The sequence below is a fragment of the Dromaius novaehollandiae genome, chromosome 5 (genome assembly GCF_036370855.1).
Source record: "Dromaius novaehollandiae isolate bDroNov1 chromosome 5, bDroNov1.hap1, whole genome shotgun sequence".
NCBI classification, from domain to species: domain Eukaryota; kingdom Metazoa; phylum Chordata; class Aves; order Casuariiformes; family Dromaiidae; genus Dromaius; species Dromaius novaehollandiae.
This window is the reverse complement of record NC_088102.1, coordinates 19,691,269-19,713,657: the sequence shown is the minus strand read 5'-3', so window position 1 is coordinate 19,713,657 and position 22,389 is coordinate 19,691,269. Positions and strand designations below refer to the sequence as shown.

The window sequence follows — 22,389 nt, the reverse complement described above, 5'->3', positions numbered from 1 at the left end:
AGAAGTTAAAAAAGAAAAAAGAAAAAGCCTCCATCTCTTGAGTAATTAAAAATAAATTTGTGAGCTAATGAGAAGCAATACCTGAGGCATCCTGGGGCAGACTTACAGGGCAGCTCGGTACAAATAGGGAAGTGGCCATCTGAAAAAAACAGGAAGAAACTCCTCTTCATTATTCTTAGAGGGAAATAAAGTTCTCACCTAAAAACCTGTATAACGTCTATTTAGAAAAGAAAACAATGCATGTGCTTTTTAATTAGCAGTTTGGGAGCATAAAGGCTAAAGTAGAAAGCAATAACATTGCTGTGACTACAGCTGATTATGGACAGATATGAACTGTCTTTTCTGTGGGCTGTGAATTTTTATCTTCAGTTCACAACGAAGAGCAATGTCTCTGGGAAATAACTGCCAGCTTTTGACCTCTCAGTGCTTGCTGTTGCTTCCAGGTATGGGCTCCTGAGCTTCAGGAGTTTCACACGGGTAAAACAAAGCAAGTCTCTCCTGCGTGTTTCTGACCTAATCCCAGTTCAAACACTAAAAGGCAAATAAGCCAGCCAAACTTGACACCTGTTGTTCAGAGAATGTTGAGATCTGAATTTGAAGGTGCTATTTGAGTTTGCACTTGTTGGTTTACATTCATTCTCAAATAAAAGATTTTTTTCTATACTTCCAACGTTATACATCACATTTAGCAAATCTAACAGTTGCCTGATGAAAGAGATTCCCATTCAATAGTTAGTGTACATTAAGCTATGGATTCCTACACTTCTGATGATAAAGGGATCGTTCTGTTTTGTTGGCTTCCTTCATATTTTTATTCCTTCTACATATTGTACATTTGACTCTACAGTTCTTTTTGCATAGAAAGATCCATGCATCACCTTTCAGGATGAGTAGAAAGACATGAATACAAATGGAGAAATAAAAGAGAAAGATCAACAGAAAGCTCATAGAAGGAACAGAACGAAGAATACAACATGGAGAGCATATGGAGATACATATGGAGAACATTAAAATGCATTTAACTCAAATATTAGAAAAATCCATTTTTAAGGTGTATTGATAGCCTGACACCATAGGACCTAAGCATACAGGCATATTCATGATTGTTCTTTAAAAATGAGCTCCTTAGAGTGCTGGAGATCAGTAAAAACTCTGACTGTTCCAAACACTGTATCAGTCTGTCTTAGAAACTTGTTCAGGTACTTCTCCCTACTGCCATAGAAGGTGTGCAGAACATAACAAGCAGTAAAGGTCCTGGGTATCACATACAATCCCACCTTCATCCTGACACCAAGTACCATCTCTGCCTAACATTCAGATACTCAGCTTATCTTTAAGGTGTTCTCTATGATGAGAGCTCCTAGCGTAAGGCTTCAGGAGTCAGAGAAACCATGGATAAGCAGATCGCCGAAATACCCCTGCTGCTGCTCTACGCTGCGGGCAGTTCTGGCAAGAATCTCTCCTAAGGGAAACCAAGGTTGAACTGTTGATAATGACAGAACGATGCATTTATCTAGATTGATTTGCAGCGACTTTGAAGCCATCACGGCAGCTAACCACACCTTTTTGGAGAACAATAGAAGTCTCCTCCTGTTTCTGAATACCATGGCTCAGAGAAGAAAATGGCATGACTAAAGATCAGAAACTTCACTACAGTTACCATTTCAATGCAGCTAGAGAGCCTGATTTGCCAAAAGCTGCTGTTCATTCCCTGGTGATTAGCAAGGCTTACAAATAACGGGCAGTATCTCCGAGACAGAAGCTCCAGTAGATTTTCCTAAACTGGTGGGTGGCTCCCACAGGACTGGTTAACAATGGGCTGGGCTTGCCAACTTCCAGATCAGCATATTCGACTTTCACAGCTCTGGAGAAGACAGGATTGTTGGCATCTGGCTGTGCAAATCTCTGATGAGTTCTGAGCAACTCCAGAAAACAGCTTTCTCGAATGTCCACATTCAAAGGATGATCCTCTCTTCTAGTTCTGACTTCTCAACATCCAAAATCCAAACCCTATCCTCAAGCATTGTTCAAACATTCTTATATTGGGTAAAATGAATCATAACAATTATTCATCTGGCCTTTTGTTAAACCTCTGCCACAAGGTTTTGTGCTGTTTATTGATGTGATTAAAGAATTTTAGATAAGGGCATACTCATCAGAAAGAAATCATCACCAATCTGTTGATAGACGGCAGCTAAGCCAACAAATTTTGACATTTATGAATACAATGAGTTAAGGAAAGCAACACTGGAAACATACACGTTGGCAACTTAACAGTTTGAAAACAGTGATATTTTTGTCCAAGACAGAAGCTGACAGGTGAATCTATTTTTTTCTTAATTATCTTAAGTTAAATTTGGAGACTTTGGGGTACCCTTTAAATGATTCTCTATGCTGTGCAGCCAGAATGTCCAGTAAATCATGGTGAGGCAAAGAACTCAGTAGGACTAGTTCCCATTTCTTCCCATTTCTTTTGTTCTTCCCCCTCCCTGCCCACACTGAAACACCACATAGTACACCCTGTTCCACCTACTGCAAATTAACACAGCATGCTCTCTTATAACCAGCTGTCAAAATTCAGATTTCTCACCGATTTATTTCTTGCCTCTATAGCTTTACAGGTAAAAGGTAGAAATTACAGATGATCTCTTCTACTGGGACTTGAGCAAAAGAATTTTACTCTGATGGGAAATAAAAGAATCTTGGAGGTTTCTTTTCCTACAGGTGAAAGATCAGTACAATAAAGATATTCATTAATGCCAAAATTTGCTACAGTAGCATCTCAGTAATACTATCAACATTGAAAGCCAATGACAAGGTTTTATTCATTTTTATAATATAGATGTAGGTTAAGATTAAAGGCCTGTTCTCACTTTGGTGCTAGCTTGAAAATAGACCTCAAATGTTCCTTTTAATCTGACGGCTTTAAAATTGAACTAAGTGACTTGCCAGGGCTCAATTCCAATGGACTGACATGGTGATACGTATGAAGTGTAACAGTATTAATACTTGAACTCAAAAGCTGCAGGGGTATAGCACTTTCAGTTCTAACTGGTACAGTCACCATATAACCAACGTATCACTACGTGTGAGCCTGTCCAATTGAGCACGCGTAGCTTAAACAGAGCAACTAATTTGTACAGCTGAGCTAGATATTCAAAGGGTAAGAACTCATGTTAGCCAGACATCTGAGAAAAGCTTTGTATGAGATGAGCACTTAGTGCTTCTGTATATTAATTTAGCTTCACTTTCCCACTATTGTATCAATTTTAAAGGGGAAAAGAATAAAGACTGTTAGTAGGAAGGGTAAGTTCTTTCAGACAATATAATGGTTCTTCTATCTCGTAGTCTCCTCTGTCAGCATAACATTGAGAAAAACTTCTTTGCATCATACGGTCTTTAAATACAACTGTTTTGGTTTTTCCATCTTCTCACTTTGCTGTAATGCCAACGTCTAGTTTACATTTGAAAGTTTTTTTTAGCATAGCTGGATGTGTCACGTACAAAGTCACACCCTTAACTGATACAAACTGGACTAGCGCAGATGTAGTTATATCAGTATATATTTTATCAGCATACACGAGTTATGTAGTTATATCAGTATATATCAGTTTATATATATATATATATAAATATATATAAATATATATATAACTAAACTAGTAAAATATATATTTTAACTAAACTAGCTAGGAAATGATTATCTTTACCAATAGATTTCTTTTGGTTTTCACAGGGCCTCAGCCTATATCCTCAGATTCTCTTCCTTACCAAATTCAAAATTCAGTCACACTAAAAGAACTAATTATGTATTAAAAAAAAAAGGATGAACGTAAATGAGATGCCAATTTTAAGAAGCTTAAAATTTTTAAGTTTATTTTTTCTGCAGCTTGGTAAATTTTATATATCCATGATTTGCTTACAGAAGTAAAATTACCTTTGTATTATGAAAAATGTTGCAAGTTTGCAATTAGTTTGCAGTTTCACCTGTGATGGGTTTTTGAACAGCTCCTTAGTTTTTCTCTGCTTTATTGTTTGCATTTCAAAAGAAGTTAGCAGGCCTCTGCATGAACTTTGTGAATACAGCCAGATTGGTTGCTAATTTTAGAAGGTCATTTTAAGTGGGAATAGTATGGATTCCTTTATATACCTCTTGATAACATAGTTTTCAAAAATTAGTCAAAATAAAATGCTTCTAAATTTAACTCTTATCTTTAAAAAGATAACCATAGCATATTTGATTTTGCAATATTTCATTGCTATTACTTTGGATTAACTTTAAAATCAATTAATCCCTTTTATTCTCAGTGTTAATATTTTCAAGAAAATTCCTCACTTAACAAGTGTATATATTTTTTTTCCCTCCTGCTGGCTGGCTGAGAGATGAGATAAGCACCAGAAGCAAGAAAAGGGTAGAGCACATGGCCAAGAAGGAGCAAGAATGCCCCTGGAGGTGACACTAAGCTGTTGGACCAGCCCAAACCACCTCTACCAAAATGCTTGCAATTGTTTCCCAGCAGTTGGAAACTTCCCTTTCCATCACACAGAACCTGAACTTCTTCAAAATATATGTGTTCCAGCTCAACCGAAAGAATAATACAGGCTATAACCCAAGAACAGATTTCATAAGCACTTTTTCAAAGGAAGAACTGTTTTTTCTTTCCAATATGGTTCATAGAGGGCATCGGGGTCTAAAATCCGACTGATACAATAGCTTAATAGCAAAGAAACAGGCACCATGGTGATTTGAACAATGTTTTTTTCCTTTAGAATTATTTTATATAGGCTTGACTCAAATTAGTGTGAACATTTTTCAAGAGAAAATGATTTTTTCTACAATAAAAGATTCAGAAGAATATGCCTCTTCTAAAAAAAAGATATTTTGGTGCATGAAATATGGAGAGTAAATTGCTTCAGTTCAATATTTCAATGAAAAAGGTGTCTGGTTTAACATCTAGAAGGGAAACACAATTTTAAGCAATATTAATTGATGGAAGTTTAAAACAACTTTTGAATGTTATGTCCTTAGAGTTTACATTAAACTTAAGTTTAAATAAATGATCAAATAATGTTATGTCTAATTTGTGGACTAGGCAATGCGCTGGTGTTTAAAATTGTTTTCCTTGTGACAGCAGAATCTCTTATTAGTAATATATAAATAACCTATTTAAAACAGTAAACAATGAACTTTAACTCAAAATGAAGTGGCAGAAAATGTCAAGTCATATTTTCAAAATATATTGCATATAAAATAAAAACAAGCCTTCCCATTTTCTGTCATACGCTTCCAAAAGTTTTCTATGTGAAATATCAGATTTGGTATTCCTGCACATTCCAGTTAAGAAAGTTCCCTTAAAAAATTATGCAAATGTAGTTGTGGCTCTAAAATAGACATTTTATGTGGGAATTTAGTACACTAGCAAAGTCCCATTAATGAGGCATAAAATTCTAGGTAGAGTAGAAGAGGAGGAAGTTTATTTAGAAACCAGAAGTAATTAACCTATGAGCCCCACAGAAGGTATAGCCATGGGTGTTATCTTTCAGTTTTGATATTTAGCTTTTAGAGCTTTGCCCTAGCTATTTCATCCACTATATATTCTGAAGCTCGTATTAGCTTTATTTTCTTCAAATTGCCATTATTTCAGCTGTTTTGCATTCTCTGCTCTTGCTGCTTCTGGGCACAATAAGCAAGACTGCTCAAGCTGGTCTATGCAATAAGAGCACCGCTTCATTCACTGGCATGAACTGCAGGAATCATCCTCCGACTCCTGAATCTCTTTTTCTACATGGGTGTTTAATAGATGCTGGGAGTTCGAAACAAGTGACTCGTAAAAATGAGAGATGGCAGGAGAAAGCTAGCCAACAGCGTCGCATTTGTTATTTTCTACTGATCCCCAGGGACTGGACTCTAAGGAGCAAGATGAAAAGTGTTTCTCAAAGGTCAGCAAAGATCAAAGGACTTTGATCTCTACAGCACAAGCGGCCATGCTATTTCCTGTCCTCTCAATCCAGAGTATTCACTCAAATATCTCAACTGAAGGAAGGAAACACAATTGTTATTCAATGTGAAAAAGTGCTGAGAGAGACTGTTGTATATGGGAAGAAAATGTTAAGAAAACAGAAAGACCACCAACCTGGTAAAAACGCCTGGAATGATACCTAAGGAATAAGAAAAAAAAAATCCAACTGAAGAGACAAAAATACCATATAGAGATACACACACGTGTATGCACACATACAGGTACACACACAGACCTGTAGAGTTATGAAACATAGGTAGCAGGGGTGACTGGAAAGGAAGCCTGCAATTCAGTATCAGTGAGTATTACATGCCTGTGGAAATAGTGAAGTAAAATAGCGAACATTTCCCGCAGAAAACCTCTTCCCAGAAGCCCCTCATCTATAATCCCCCACAACCCCCTTCCTTTTCTGCAGTCCCTTTGCCTGGTCCTCTGAATTTGTGCAGGTTGAGAACTCATTTTCAAGCACAGGTTCTGTTAAAACAGTGCAGATCATTTTAAATTGCAGCCAAGATGTGCAACACAGCATGTATCTATAGACATGCACATAACACATACATATTAAAAATAAGACACCTCTACAACACTGCAGCAAAACTAATACAGCATACATGATCACTCTGTGAACATTTTTGCCAAGAAAGTATCCTGTTCCTGGATGAGCACTAGGGAACGTGGCTGTGCTGGTATTATTTTGTTCAGAAAAGCAGCTATGGAAAAAGGGCAAAGAAGATATGTGCATAAGCAATGCCAACTTGCAAGTCTCAATCAGTTCTGATACAATACTGTATTTTTATATGAGCCCAAAAATGTTTAATGAAGTATTTTAATAAAGTTCTTTTTTATGGTAGTAAACAATATGTTTATGCCAAAGGCGTTGACCCTTCTATGAAAAAACAATATTCTAGTTGCTTTTCCTTATGTAAAGGGTAGACATTCACTAAGTCAGAGGAACAGTAAGTCATGTTACTTCCTTGGTACTTGTCTAAACCCTTTTCCATAATTTCCTCTTAATTATTAAAATTTGTATTTCTAAGAATATTACAAAAATTACCAACAGAATATTCAGTACTTTTAATATTAGATTAATATAAATAATCATCCATAGTTATTTCAATCTGTGCTGATAAGAAATTTGATTTTGCAAATAAAACTGCCTACAATACTGCTGACTGCACTGCCTTTCTGACAGTAGAAGAAAGATACCGTTACTGGACATTAAAGTTGCTTGACTCATAGCAGCACTGTGAAGGAAACTTACTCTGAATACAAGCATAATTTACAGTCTAGTATCTCTATCAGACCCATGTAAAGTAACTTAGTACTTGCTAGTACTAATGAGGATTGCTTTGTACATTTCGGATTTGGAATAGTGATATAACTATGAAAAATAAGGTCCATGGTCTTTTATTATATATGATGTAGAGCACGAGGATGGGCAACAGATTTAGCTGTAACAGCACATTTTTCTGTCAAGAGTAATGAGCCTGTTGCAAGGGACACGCAAAAAAGAAGTGAACTGCTCTTAAGCTGCGTAGTTTGCAATCCAGTTCATGAATGTAAATGGAGATCAGTAGTTGCTTAGGTAAAGCTGCTGATCTATAAATTCAGACAGCTCAGACTCAAACACACATCCTCAAGAGCTGTTATCTGGAGGCAGTAGAAAGCTAGAGGTGATACTCATTTCAGCCATCCCAGACAGCTGCTTCAAAGCAAACACAAGTCAACACCTAAATGTACTTACCCATGCCAAAAAAAATTATCCTGTTTTTAAATTCTATTTAATAACTACTGTTAGAGCACAACCCACACACCCCCCAGAAATATTCTTGTATAAACATTGTCTTTCATATCAGTGATGTATACTCATTAATGTAAGTTCTAACAATGTTAAACTCATAACAGTCTCTCACAAAAACTGTGAGGAACTGTGGGGAAAAAAAAATCTGACAATACAGCTATTATCTGTAGCATTTAGTAGCTTGTGTGAGCATTCCTTTTTTAGTATTTTATTCACTTTTATTGAGTTTCTATAAAAATATAAAATGGCATCAGTTGAAATTTCCCAAGAGGGAAACAACTGTATTATGTTTCTAACTTTAAAAATTTATTTCAGCTGGGTCACAATAGTCCAAATCCATTTAGTACTCAAAACCTTCCTACACTTAAATGAAATCAAACCCCAAAACAGGTTTTTGCTGTATCCACTTTGAAGAAAACAAATTCCATGGCAGGAACTCCTCAAAGTGCAAGCCACTGAACTTTACAACCTGCCCCCGCCAATTCACTTGAACTCTATGCATAACAAGTATTAATTGTGCATTTTTTCTGTATTTACAGCAAGTTTATTGGGGAAAGGGAAGGTATTTCTTTACAAATGAGCCATGTTCACTATTGAGATTACTTCCAAAGAAAGCATTCAGAAAGCAAACCTGCATATATTACATTGACAATTATTTTTCAATATTTTAACACCGGCCACTTAAAACTGGTTGTGTTATTAGCACATACACTGATCTTTAAATATACTACTTCTACATAAACAGTGCAAATCTCAAGATTCACATCAACCTGAAATTAATGCTGCAATTACTGTTGACATTCACATCAAGAAAGTAGTAAAGTAATTCACATAAGCAATTCCCAAACCTCAGAATGCCATTATTAATATTAAAGAAACATAGAACAAACATGTTGGGCTTCAAAGCCTTATTTTGATACACACAATCCCTGTAAACATGGATGTGTTGTGTTTATCAATACTGATATCTGATGTAATTCTATAAATAAAACCACTAATATAAACAATTCCTATAACCTTTTTTGCATAGGGTTTAAGTTTACTTTAAGATACAGTAAGCTATTAACAAAATATCCTATTCAATTCATCTTCCATCGCACAAATTTATGCATATGCCTGACTTTTCACAATGAGTTTCTCTGATTTCAGTGGAAAGACTCACATGCATAAGTATTTGCAAAACTGGAATCTTCTTCAGCACTTAAATTATCCCTAGTCATTGAGAATACGAGCAATAAAAGTGCTCTCCATAAACCTATAAAATATGCTGATCAATTTATTTTTATCAGTTTATCGCTGATAATGTTTCTGTCACATTTATGATTCCAAACAGTTATGTACATACTATACTATCACAGTAGGAAATACGTCACTGTAGAACACCACAGTGAACAAATTATGAAGCACAGTGTTCAATATAGTTTCCCTTTAGTATTCCCAGTGCATGAGTTGTTAATAACTACACTACACAAGGTGCCCAGGTCTAGTATTTGTTACATACAATGTAAAAGCAAGCTAGAAAGAGCTTTGCAATTTAAAGTAAGGAATGAAAACACTGGATAATATACAGGGATTCAGTCCTGCAAAGTACAGAGTTCTTCACAATGACCACAACCACCAATAAGGTGGACTTCAGGTGATTCAACCCAGCAAAGCAGTGCTCAGCACCTTGTAGGAATAAAGATCTGTGTGCACTTTATTATAAAACATCTCATTTTGATGTTATAAAGTGCAAAAACAAAAAAAATTCTAATACTTTACAGTAACTATTAAATCAAATACCATATTTGCACAATGCAAAATTCAAATAACTTGGTATACATTTCATATGGACCCTACAATAACAAATATTGAAACTGGAGTTTTTGCATCTTTAAAAAAATCTCAGTATTTTAAAATTGTGTAAATATAAAAAGAAAATATAAATTATAGTTAACTCTTGAAATAGATATTTTAACATGTGACCATTTTCCAAAGCACTCAATATGAAATTTCACTCTCTCTGTTATATCATTACATTTTAGAATCTGTAAAACATTTTTAAAGTCAGTAACTTCAAAAAGTAGAAATAAAAATATTGTATCACAGTACTAGTCACCTCACCTTATTAGACATCTATTATCCTAGATGTTTAAAAAAATAAATAAAAAGAAATATCTAAGACTTATATTCCCAGTTGTTTAAAACGAGATATTTGGAGTAACTTTTAAAAATAGCAATACAAGAGGAGTTCCATAATGCTTCATTTTGTTCTTAGATTTCAAATAAATGGGACAGAATGTAATCACAAATTTAAAAGGTTTTAAGGAACTATATTGGTTTGGTGCACTGTACCAATGATTCCTTAGATGAAGGAAGAATCAAATTCTACAACATTCTTCTGACAGCTGGGCAAAAGCACAAGATCCAAGAAATTTATACCTTTTACAGAGCATTCCTTTCTTTGAACAGCGGGGAAGAAACTGGGAGGAAGATTTTGACACCAAGAAACAATCTTCCGCTAAGCTGTACCATGAGCAGCAAAGCTCCTTACTTGGAGCTTGACTGCACACTAGTAATTTAGCCCTAAGAGAGTACAATGCTGGTTGTATAATAGTATTATACCATATCCAGTGATACCAAACTTAATGCTAAAAACAAATGTATTGAAATACAAAGCTAAAAAGTATGATTGAAATAAATTTTTAAAGCAACAAACACGTTCCTGTAGCCTGTAAGCCACGGGGAGGAAGGGTGGAAGAGGACAATATAGCTACTACCAAGTTTATAAACACTTAGGTTTTCAAGACAGGATGTTCTCTGCTTTTCAGTCAGAGAACTGGAAGATGGTTTCTGGGTTATTGCTGTCAGTAGGGTTCGTTGGCTGCAGCGTCTTTGTAGGTGTAGTTTTACCATGAGAATGAGAGGAAGAAGAATGTGAACTTTCACTGGAGCTGCTACGTGTCTCTGTGCTTGTACTTGTTTTTTTCATTTTCCTTCTCTTTGCGAGAGGTGCCTTGTCAACATTCTGGAGACAAAATCCTTCCCTTTTGTACTTGTTAAAAGCCTGTTTAAAAATAAAAGGTAATTTTAAGTTTTTTTTTTTTTTTTTTTTTTTTTTTTTTTTTTTTAAGAGTTTAAGACACTTCATTGCTGTATGCTTACTATGAATGTTTTATGGCAAGACATACTACGATCTCTGGACAGATTTCTTGACAGACTTCTGCTAGTTCTTATTGCAACTACAGCAATGATTTTACTGGCCTTTACATGTATTTAAGGGCCAGACTGTCATTATCTGTATTTGAATAATACCTAACATTATTAATTGGCATCTTCCACTGTTTAATTTAGAAATATTTTTATTAAGCCTTAAAATCATTCAAGATTACATTTTCAGGAATTACACTTAGTTAAATTATTATTTTTCTTTCAACTCAAATCATTTTGCATTATTGCAACCTCTGCACATAACTATTGTTTTCTTTTTCTCTTGGTGGTAGTAAACCCTTACAAGTATTTCAGCATGAACCTGTTTGATTTCAGTTTATACTTGGTAGAAGGTATTACGAGAATCAATATTACATTTGTATAATACAGTTACAACTTAAACTTTTTTAGTAAAGATATATTGGTAGACAATTGCATCCACTAAAAAGGTATCCATGATATTAAAAATAAGGAATAGGTATATTCCAGAAATTTTACCTTGATTTTGTAACCACAAGTAGGACAAATAAATTCAAAGTGACTTAAGTTAAACAGAAGCTTTTTTTTTAAACCCAACCTTAAAGACCTTTTAATGTACTTCTCTAAAATAGCACATTTATAATAGCTATTTCATGAACAGCCGTCTCTCAGTCCTCAAAGCCTCATCAGTATACGTTTGCAAGAAATTCAGCTCATCACTCCTTTTCACTGTACTCACTCCTAAATGTTACGTGCATAGAAAAAATTGCCGCTACAAGCAATCACAGATCTTGAAGTACAAATACAATTTTTAATTAATAACCCCCCCCCCAAAATCTAGATATACACTAAATTTTTTAATGTGTTAAACATAAGAGTTCTTAAAACTTACATGAAAAGTGGCTTTGACATATGTATGCACTGCCGCTCCTGAAGAGCCTAAGTTATCAGGAGTCATTAAAGGGTTGGAGGACAGCTGGCTGCCATCCTGGAGCCATTCATTGTATCTCAAGCTGGACATTTTAATTCTTTTGTTTGGATCCACTGTCAGAAGTCCTAGTAGAAATATATTACACACTCTTAATTTGTGAACTATTACCTATCGTCTTTTAATAGATGAAACAATCTCTAAGAAAACCCCATGCATTGTTTTGGTAACTGAGTCATGCCAATATTTATCCTAGATATGTCAATATTTACCCTAGATAAGGCGCACAGTGTTAAACTATCATTGTAGTAGATGCTCTTAGAAATCCTTTCCAGAAGACTCATTAAATGCAAGAAATTGCTATTTAACTGTTTGATAACTCATATCTCTCTCCATATGAGCACAGTACTACAAAAGGATTTATTCATTTAAAACATATCTAGGATGAAGCTCAAGAGAGTAATCCTCAAAATCATGGCCTGATCCACTAAAGTCTAAAGCCTAGAGGTGCCTCCATTTTTCCCAGAGAAAATCCTTACAAGCCTGCTTCTATGCATACTCAGAACTTCATCTTGATAGAATTAAGATTGGTCCATCTCATGCCTAAGCCTAATTAGGCACTCAAAATGCCTAAGGGAAACACAAAGTATGGCAAATATGAATTAAACAGCACAGAAATACAGTAGTCTTGGTACACTCATTCAAAAACATAGCCTGAGGAAACGATGGTAGTAATGCCTTTTTTTGTTGTTGTTGTTGGCAAAAGCTCAGTAGTTAAAACTTGCACCTGTCACCAACCTGGTAAGTTTTCTTCTAATAGCAAAAATAACATAGAATGAAAACTCTGCTTTAAAACACATTTTTAAAAAGTGGCTTTGCTCCAGTTCTGAAAAGCTCTTCAGCTTCTTCTGACCCTAATAAATGCAAATGCTAATCCTCTACCAACACCTCAGTACAGTAGAAGACTCTCTGCTAGGTGTACAGGCAATTCTGAATGCCATTCTGGTGTGCTCAGCTTTGTCCATACCTTGCATTAGGGGCTTGGTACATAACTCAAGCTGTGGATACTACTCGGTCAGGGTAGGCACTCTCATCCTGAGCACAGTATCTAGATATTCTATAGCTCTCTAAATTTCATCTTTGGAACTAAGAACATAAGCCACATGAAGTATTTGTGAATAGATACCTTGAATTAACTCTTTGGCCTCTTCAGAAACATTTTTCCAAGCTTCTCCTTCAAAGGAAAATTCTCCCTTTTTTATTTTCTTCATGATTTCCAATGCATTGGTGCATGTTAAACTTTTGTCTTGAGACTGAAATGGTACCTGTCCTGATAGCATTGTATACTGTCAGGAGAACAAAAGTAATATTAACCAATACTGTGTATTTATTGACAGCCCTACTAGAGTTTTATTGAATACTCAGTTACTGTTGTTTGTACAGCATCACCAGCAGTATAGAATAGAACTTTTACTAGCACTAACAACTTCAAGACTGTAGGTAGCTAAATAGATAGATAGAGGTAACTTAAAATATGCAAGACTCTCTAGAGTCCTTGTTAGAAAAAACATGTTTCAGGAAACTACCATCAGAACACAAGCATATAGTTATCCAATTTACATCTATTAAAATTAATTTTCTGTAAATCAGAATGCGGGCTGCAAGCTGATTCCTTCTTTGAACTGAAACTGTCAGAAGATTATACAGATACCTATAAAATCTTCTAACAAGAAAATTTCTTTTCAGGAACGAGACTGTTTGAAGTATTTTTTTCCATTCCCAGAAATGTTTAATTTAATCCATTGCTTAGGAAAAAAAATCTCCACCCTGGAAAACATCCGTCTTTGGAGACACCAAAGCTTTGTGCACCAGCATCTTTACCTCACTTAAAATCAACATCTAGACAATTGAAGTTTAAAATCATGTCAAGTCCTTTCCATTTTAACAAAAAGTATATATAGAGAGTAAGTTTATAATAATAGTAAAAAATTCACTCACCAGAATGACCCCCAAACTCCAGAGGTCACAGGATTCATCATAACCATTGTGATTCAAGAGTTCTGGGGCAGCATAATGAAGAGTAAAACATGGGGTCTTAAGGGGTTGATTATCAGGTGGTTTTAAACGAGCAAAGCCAAAATCAATTATTTTTATTTCTGAATTATCAGTTTCATCTGTAAACAATAAATTCTGAAAAGCAAACACAAAAATCAATACCAGCACTGGTTAGAAAGTTGATTAGAATACTTAATGGCTAGGATTTTTTCCTGCATTTGTTACTACAGAACATTTTCTAGAGAGTAAAGGGGAAATGGGAAATAGTGTGGTGGGGGCAGAACTAACAGTACTCGACGATGTAAAAAACTAATACAGATGTATACAATAGGCAGATTCCACAAGTCAGGATAAGTCTGTCTGTGATTATTAATGAAAACCAGTATTCCGTATAGAACAGTGGGGAAAACAACATAGGAAGCATTGACAAAAAAAGACAAGACAACATAATTCACTGCGAAAGTACTGAATATAAAAGTCTGGGATGGAGAACTGCCTAATTCCTCTGATAAAAATAAATTTTCTTAGCTTTCTTAGCTTTCCTTATAGACATATTAGGAATGACAGCTTTCTTGAGCATGGAATTCTTGTTCCATGTCATGCCTTGTGACTGAAAAGCCTTTGGTCCTCAAGTGGTAACACACTGAAGCCACATTGCCACCACATTGCTATGACAGCACAATAATCCTAAACACTAGTTTGCAAGCTCTTGATAGGTATTTCTCCTCTTCCAAAAGGTTCAAATGTTTAGTCTCTTCAGGTATCATTTTCAGTAAGTTCTGTTTATTCTTTATTGGCTGATGGGACACCAAAGGATATAGGATATAAGTATTCCATGTTCTCCAGAACACCGAAATATTTCTTTTCTTGCCTGTATTGTGAAGACTAACGGCAGTCCTGGCAGGACTTCTCCTTCAGGTGCTAGAAGTGCCAATGAGCCCCCTGTACAGATGTTCATGATATGCCGGGCTGTACCAGACCTTGTCTGGGAGGCCAACGCAGAGCCCCAAGCCCTGCCTGAGGGATGCTGTGTAACAACAAGGAGTACTTGCCAGACAATGGGCACCACAAGAACATTTCTCCCTGCCACACACAGGAGGTCTTTCACCAGCAGACACCCATCTACTCTTTGTTAACAACAGGCCACTACTTGGAGAAGACATCCACTTAACCAGGTAACTGTTCACCTTGCAGCCTGGCAGCCTAAAGCAGCGTATACAATTGCAGCAACTGTCAGAGTGTTAGAGCTTGTTCTGGACAAAATCTTCCCTGACAGGCATTTCCTACACAGCCAGGACCACCACCCCCAGACAACATTCCCAAAACATAACACAGCATTAAAGTAGATGTGCACATTCTAGGAATACAAAAACCCACAAACAGAACGCTCAGAAAGATTTGAATTGCAGTTTATTTCATTTACTTGGCATCATTCTTGGAACTAACAATCTGTGTCCTTCCTGTCTTCCATTTCTGGAAGTTGCAGGCTGGCCAAGGCACAAGTTTCCTGTTCACTTTCACCCCACTTTCTCCTCTCTCCTCTCCTGCAGAAACACCTGCCTGGATTTAGGCCAAACTGAGAGCTTTCCCAGTTCACAAATATATATGCATCTCCACATATATTTTAAAGAAATATAAAAATAATGTTAGCTCTGCCTCGGTATATTTTTTGTAACGTATTTACAGCCCAAATCACAGATAAACATCTATACGGTCACTTCACAGACACAGTCCCCAAATCCTCTGAGACACTCCACCTGGTCATATAGGGTATGTGAATTCTGAATTTCAGTGAATTCACTCATTTTTTTCTATCTTTTTCCTCTATTTTGCAGAGCAATGTATTTGGTCTAATTACTACTGCTTAAATGGAAGAGCTTTCCAGGCCATGTTATTAAAAATCATCATAATAAAGATCAAAGCCAGTGGTCAACCATAATATACTAAAGTGAATTCTTTGGAGTGCAAGATGTTGCTCCATGATAAAAATTCCATCAAGGCTCAGAACAAGTAATTACTGACAAATAGGTATTAAATAACATAATATTTTCTCTTGAAAAACTATTAAACTCACTGAAATCAAATCATGCATCTTAATTAATAGTCTGCACTAGTTTGTGGTTCACTTTGTGTTTAACTGGGAGGTAAGACAGTACAAGGGTGTTGTAACTACCTCCAAAAGAACCCCTACCAAGGAAATTAAGATTAAATAAAAGATGGAAATGTTCAGGTGAAATACCCAAGCAAACCAGCTCTGCGTGAGCTGTTTCATATAATAAGTATATGCTTACTGTTGGCAAAAACTGTCCCTAATCAGACAAAGAAGTGTTTTTAAACAAGTTTATAATATTCAAAGTGTTTCATGACAGTTACTTTTATCTATAAACAGAAAACTAATCAACAGATTAGATGATTAAGAAAACGTGGTGTCGTTTTGAAAAAAACTGTAATGAAAGCTGGAGGAAGAGAAATACAGGAATTAAATATTACAGATGCAGTAATATATACAAGCAAGTCACTATACCTCAGGTTTCAGATCTCTATGGACTACTCCTACATCATGCATATGGCTCACAGCTGAAACGAGTCTGCGCATAATATGACTGGCTTCTGTCTCACTGAAGTGTTTCTTCTTCTGAATACGTTCAAGCAATTCTCCTCCCTTCAGCAATTCCATCACTAGAAATGTGTGAAGCTAAAACAAGAAAAATACGCAACATCAGACATTTACATTACGGCCCAGCATTCATTGGGGAGCTAGGTGTGGTAGGTTCTCAGAGCTCAAATAAAATTGCTCCTTGTAGCATGTCAGAAGTCCAATAAGAAGCATCAAATCCTATTTCAGATGATGTTGCTGCTATTGATCTCACTGAGATCAAAGAATGTTGGTGTTTTCTGTATGTCAGCCCATATTTATTTACTTATAAAAATGCAATACTGCCATGTAAGTAGACAAGTTTGTAGGGTGACAAAATATGTTTATGTAGGCTAACAAATAAAGCTGGAAAAAGCTAGACTTTGGATGTGTACTGATTATAGTTTCTTTCAAATACCTGATCATGATAAACTTCATGCAACTTCACTACATTGGGGTGTCCTTCGCAGAGTTTCAGAGCTGTTATTTCTCTCTGGGTGTTGGCTTCCATTCTGGAAAAATTGAGCAGTCATTTTATACCAGTTTGACTGAGCAAACTGCACTTTAGAAGTGTTACATCTATTTTCTTAAACAGCTTGTAATACAGATTTTTGGAATATTACAACTGCTTGAACACTACTGAAAGCTCATTCATGTTCAAAGCAAGCTGAGCACTACTCTCCAAGTAACCCAACAAGCTAAGACACTAAAAAAAAAAAAAAAAAAAAAAAAAAAAAAAAAAAAAAGCCCAAACCAGACAACATTTTTGATGCAACTGGAACTTGCTACAGCAAGAGCTGAAATGGTATTATATAATATTTTCTATCCAAAACAAACCTTTCCCTTAGTCCACGGCAATTTGACTTCACCTCTGTTCCTACAAATATCCAGGTTAGTTCAGGTTTATCTCAAAGACTCAGATTTTTGGCCCTATCCTTTTCATTCTTACATGACATAAGTACTTTCAAAGCTGTATGGAAACCATAAGTCCCTATTAGAAAAAGAATAATGGCATTCATAAATGAACTGTGCTGTACACAGGAACCCCTAGACAGGCGTTTGAAAAATGTGAAATGGAACAGATAAGAGATTAGCTCCAGAAGGGAAAGTCATCTCCAATTCTGTTTCAAGTACTGAAATATCAATAGCCAAAAAAATGAACATGGTGAACATTAAAAACAAGTTTTGAATGGGGACAGAGCAAAACATTTCATTTTCCTCTAAAAACATGTCTTGATTTCTTTTGGGCCAAAAATGCCTGAAAATTTTTGCCAAAACTCTCTCCTACTGCGTAAGAGGGGCTAAGCCTGTACTGACTTACAGAATGGAATGGTAGATAACACAGGCAGAACCTCTCTCACCATACATGTTGTTCTTTTGTGGTAGCAATTCCCTCCCCCCTGACCCCAGCAGGACCAGAATTGCGGTGAGAATTTTGTGCAGAAGGAATCTGTTTTTCTGCAGGCTTCCAATAACCAACAGGTGAACTAAGCTGTTCTGCTTGCATTTTGGTTGCTGTTGTTTAAACTAAAAGTGATTCCAGGCCCTTAAACTGTCTCAAAAAGTCGTCTTCTCCTAGGAACTACTATCAGGAGAAGGCAGACCCAGGAAACAGATCAAAAAGGCTCAGTATCATGAATCTAAGTCTTAGATATTTGTGCCTGGACTTTTCTAAATATTTCCCTACTATAAATATTGTTATCACCTCAGATTTGTAGACAGACAATATTATGAAAACAACTGGGAACCTTTAAGATACTAACTCCAGCAAGTTTACAAAACTCCACTGTTTCACTGGGCTTCAGACAAACAGATTAACTTCAAATTGTTGGATGGAGACAGGTCCAGCAATAATGACAAAGCAATACTAGAGAGCAGCTCTTGATCTGAGTTTTCATCTGAAGTACCATGAAAAGGTTTACCTAAGTACAGGATTCACTTTTTTTGGCAACTTTGCTATGGGTAGGAATGAAGGACTGACAGCCTTTGAAGGAAAAGAAATTACTAGAATTTTAGTATACTTTTCCTGTTAACAAGACTTAATAAAGACTTAATAGTGTGGTCCTCAGAGCAGTATTATTTACAGTTGAACAGTTTTTGATTCAAGACCTGGTTTATGTCTACACCATTCAGGGTGTAAGTTTACAGCTACCTCAAAATACTATGAAAACATTCCCCAAATCTGCTCACAGCCTGCAATCCCAGAAAATCTTTGTATATAGACCACTTCTTACCTTCCTTCAGCCTGTTCCACCAAGATGAAGGAGAAAGAGCAAAAGAACCTGTGAGTAATGTCATTGAGGGACAGAGTTCCAGAGAGTTTATTTCTATGGGAAAAGTCGGTACTAGTTTGCCCACCATTATCAAGAAACGTTAGATCTATTAGCTTAAGATAAGACAGCAGTACTGACCTGCAGCTCTGCATGCACCACTGCGGGTAAAAAAAATCCTTCTGAATGTAGACACAAGACAGAATTCCAGATTAAATCACCTGAATGTAGGTGTGTCTGTGTCCAAGCTCCCATTATAAGCAATGAAGTTCTAGTTAGTGAAACCTACAGGGTAAACTCCAGTTCAGCTTAAAATGCACACCTAGAACAGGACTCAGCTGCCTAGACACAGATGCTTAACATCATTTGTGAAAGCCTGGAAGACACCAGCCATGAAGGCATCTACATAAAGCTAGCAGTCACAAGATTGATGGGAACTGGAGGACAGGTAGGACACCCGACAGCAGCTAAAATCACACTAGATAGATGCCTAAGTAACTGAATCCCACCTCTAGGGCCTCGTCCAACTCTCTCTGTAGACTCCACTATGAGTTTTGACTCAGCCTGCATTAACTGCAAAGAGAACTTAGAAAACTGGCTCACACACAGACACCTATATTTAGGTGTCTTACTCCTGAACTTATGCAATCCAGGAAGAGTGTGATAAAAGACTAAAGTCTGGTGGATAGTTACTTCTACAGCTTGGAAAAACAGAGGTACAGCCAAATGTCTTGGAGGAAGAGATCACTGTCAACAATCATTTTGATAATAGAACACTTACACTTTCCCTTTCCTTTCCTGCCATCATTCTACAGCATGCTAGGGACATATTTACTGATGAATATTCAGCAAAAGGAAGCTAAAAACCTTCCTCCAATCCCGACCTCAAAAAGTCCCTTAGCTTTTATTTTTCTCTGGGTAGAAATTGCCAGAGAAACAGAGGAAGGAAAAGAAGAATTCTAGAAGAGGACCTGATGGTCCCCACATACAAAGCTGTCTCCATTGTGGTGCTCCCTTCAGAACATCGGCGGGGGAGAGGGGATAAAACTTATAATTCTATGGTCTAGTTCCATTCTAGGCTCACAAAAAAATCACTTAGGCCTGAGGCAACCCACACTATGGATCCTTCTTAAAAACAGTGTCCTAAGCAAGTACTCAGGCTGCCTAGGAAACAGAGTTAGTAAAAGCCTGTATTCAGTTCACTTAGGTCTAAAGACAGAAGAGTCTCATAAGGTATTCAGGTTAGGAGCAAAATTAGGGGAAGTTAGGGGTAGACTACAACTGGGAATGAAAAAAAGCACTTTTGAGGTTTCTTCTTTTCTCCTTCTTAATGAGGATAACATTTGTTTAAAGGAAACTTTAATTTCAAAAGACTCTCAGAATCTTTTAGGAGCAATAAGGTTACTGTATGTTCCTGCAGATTTTTCAAATAGGAAATTTTAAAATTATTTTTCCACTTCCAAAATGTAGCGAACATTAATCTAATCCATGGGTGACAGTAAGCAAAGAAAATATTTTTGTCTTATAGAATATTTATACCTTTTGCTAATTATTTTTACTGCATACTCTTGGCTAGTTTTCTTGTGTAAGCACTTTCGACAAATGGAAAAACTTCCTTCTCCCAATGGTTTCTCTTTCAGATCCAGTTCATAATGATGATAAAATGGAGAGTCCTGTTAGGAAACTGTCTGTATTTAGTTCTGCAGAATACTTTTAGTATACACAGTCAAAGACAAAGAGTATAAAGTTTGAGAATTGTTCATCTGCATTTAAAATTGTAAAAGAGCTCGCCTGGATAAAATATAAATTTTAACTTGTACTTAATAAAATGCATAAACTTCATTCTAACAAAGAGTAAATCTTACATTACATTAAACAAGAATAGTCACTACATAAAGCATTACTATTACAATAGCTTAAGGTACAAAATATTCAGACAAACAGGAGCAAGAATGGTTGTACATACATTTATCCACAAAACTATATGCTCACTGGAAGACATCACAATAGTGTGTGTTCTTAAGGCTTCACACAACTATACATCTTTTTGGGCAAATACATCATAGAAGGAACTCTGACATAATTAAAGTCTCTTCAAAATATATGCTATGGTTGGATGAGTAAGTACTATCAGGAGTCAAATTGCTATTATTATTATACTTCATCTCCTGGAAAACTAAACAATTATCTCATTTTTCAGTCTAAACCTCAACCACTTCTTAATAGTACTGCATGCATATTATATGCTTGGATCATCTGAGGAGCCAATAAAGAACAGATAAATACAACATGATTGTTTTGTAATCTGTAGCCTAGCCTGCAATTGTTGCTTTGAAAATTTGATGCACTTCCAAGTTAACCAGATAAATTTAGCTCTTAATATCATTATTACCTTCATCATAGCACTTCTGGCAATAGTTGCAATTCCAGGCCGTTCATCCCCCATATGAAACTGAACAGGATCTACTGTAGCTGCGTTGCGTTTAAACAAAATAGAAGGTGCAACGAAAGAATATCCCTACAGAATTAAGACATCAGAGAAGGGCAGAGCTTGAAATTGTTGCACACAAAGAATAATGCTGCACACAAAACGTAGAAAATTTTAGAACAATTTCTAAAGAAATCAGTATGTTCATAACATAATTCAGAAACCATAATTGGCTAACTGATTAGGAGATATCACTGTGTTCAATGTTAAGGCACAGCCTCATCTCCAGTGAACAGAAGTCTTGTTGGAAGTTGTTATATGATTGTCTGCACTAATAAATAAAATAACAATACAAAAAATCTGGGAAATAATGCTAAAAATCTGCCTCAGCTTCCATTCTTTTGTAGTAGTGGCAAAGATTCATACTTCAAACTAGCTAGCTTCCCCTAACACCCGTATGTAACAGTATGAAATTGAAAGGTATGAAACAGTTTTACATTATGATATAAGTATCAAACCATTTTAGTTGGCAAAACAAAATAAGTTTCATGTTAGTGATTTGCCTCATTCAGGCATCATAACACAAAGAGCTGTCCTGACCACTGCATGAGGAGTCAAATCATGTATGGTATGTGTAAAGGCTTGCTGTATAGATAGTAGAAATCCAGCAATTTCCAAAATACGATGCTATATTCCTGCATACTGAGCATTAAGGTGCTCAGAGACAGCTAGTAACAAGCAATGAGATACAAGGAGCTGGAGGAGAGAAGATACTTTAAACTTCTGTTTGCCTCTGCAGCTTTAGTTCCAAATTTAAGGCTTCATGAGATGTCTGCCCATTCAAGATCTAACCTCTGCAGTCCAAATAGGGATCCCTCTTTAAGAGGGCGCGGAGGAGAAAGTTAAGGATAGCCTGTTACTGATCTGCATACAATAGTCTAGTAATTAGAGCACTCAAACAGGAAGTGGAAGACCTATTTTCAGTTCCATGGTTAGCTCTTGCTATTCCCAAAGGAATACCTTAACTAGAGGATCATATGGACATAGGTAAATTGCATTCCTGTTGTTAAAGCTGGGTTACAAA

At 36.1% G+C, this 22,389-nt stretch overlaps 1 protein-coding gene across 2 annotated transcripts in view; it reads right to left on the bottom strand.

Moving 5' to 3' along the window:
- Positions 1 to 8,105: 8,105 nt before the first annotated feature.
- RPS6KA5 (ribosomal protein S6 kinase A5) overlaps positions 8,106 to 22,389 on the bottom strand; it is a 72,217-nt gene continuing 57,933 nt past the window's right edge. For both annotated transcript variants that reach the window (XM_026112281.2, XM_064512190.1), the window contains exons 10-17: positions 21,270 to 21,395; positions 20,417 to 20,550; positions 17,026 to 17,119; positions 16,497 to 16,667; positions 13,916 to 14,107; positions 13,104 to 13,263; positions 11,882 to 12,045; positions 8,106 to 10,867 (exon numbers count right to left, since the gene is read on the bottom strand). In XM_026112281.2, coding sequence (XP_025968066.1) covers positions 10,628 to 10,867; positions 11,882 to 12,045; positions 13,104 to 13,263; positions 13,916 to 14,107; positions 16,497 to 16,667; positions 17,026 to 17,119; positions 20,417 to 20,550; positions 21,270 to 21,395 — 1,281 coding nt within the window. In that variant the 3' untranslated portion in view covers positions 8,106 to 10,627. The remainder of the gene's footprint in view (positions 10,868 to 11,881; positions 12,046 to 13,103; positions 13,264 to 13,915; positions 14,108 to 16,496; positions 16,668 to 17,025; positions 17,120 to 20,416; positions 20,551 to 21,269; positions 21,396 to 22,389) is intronic.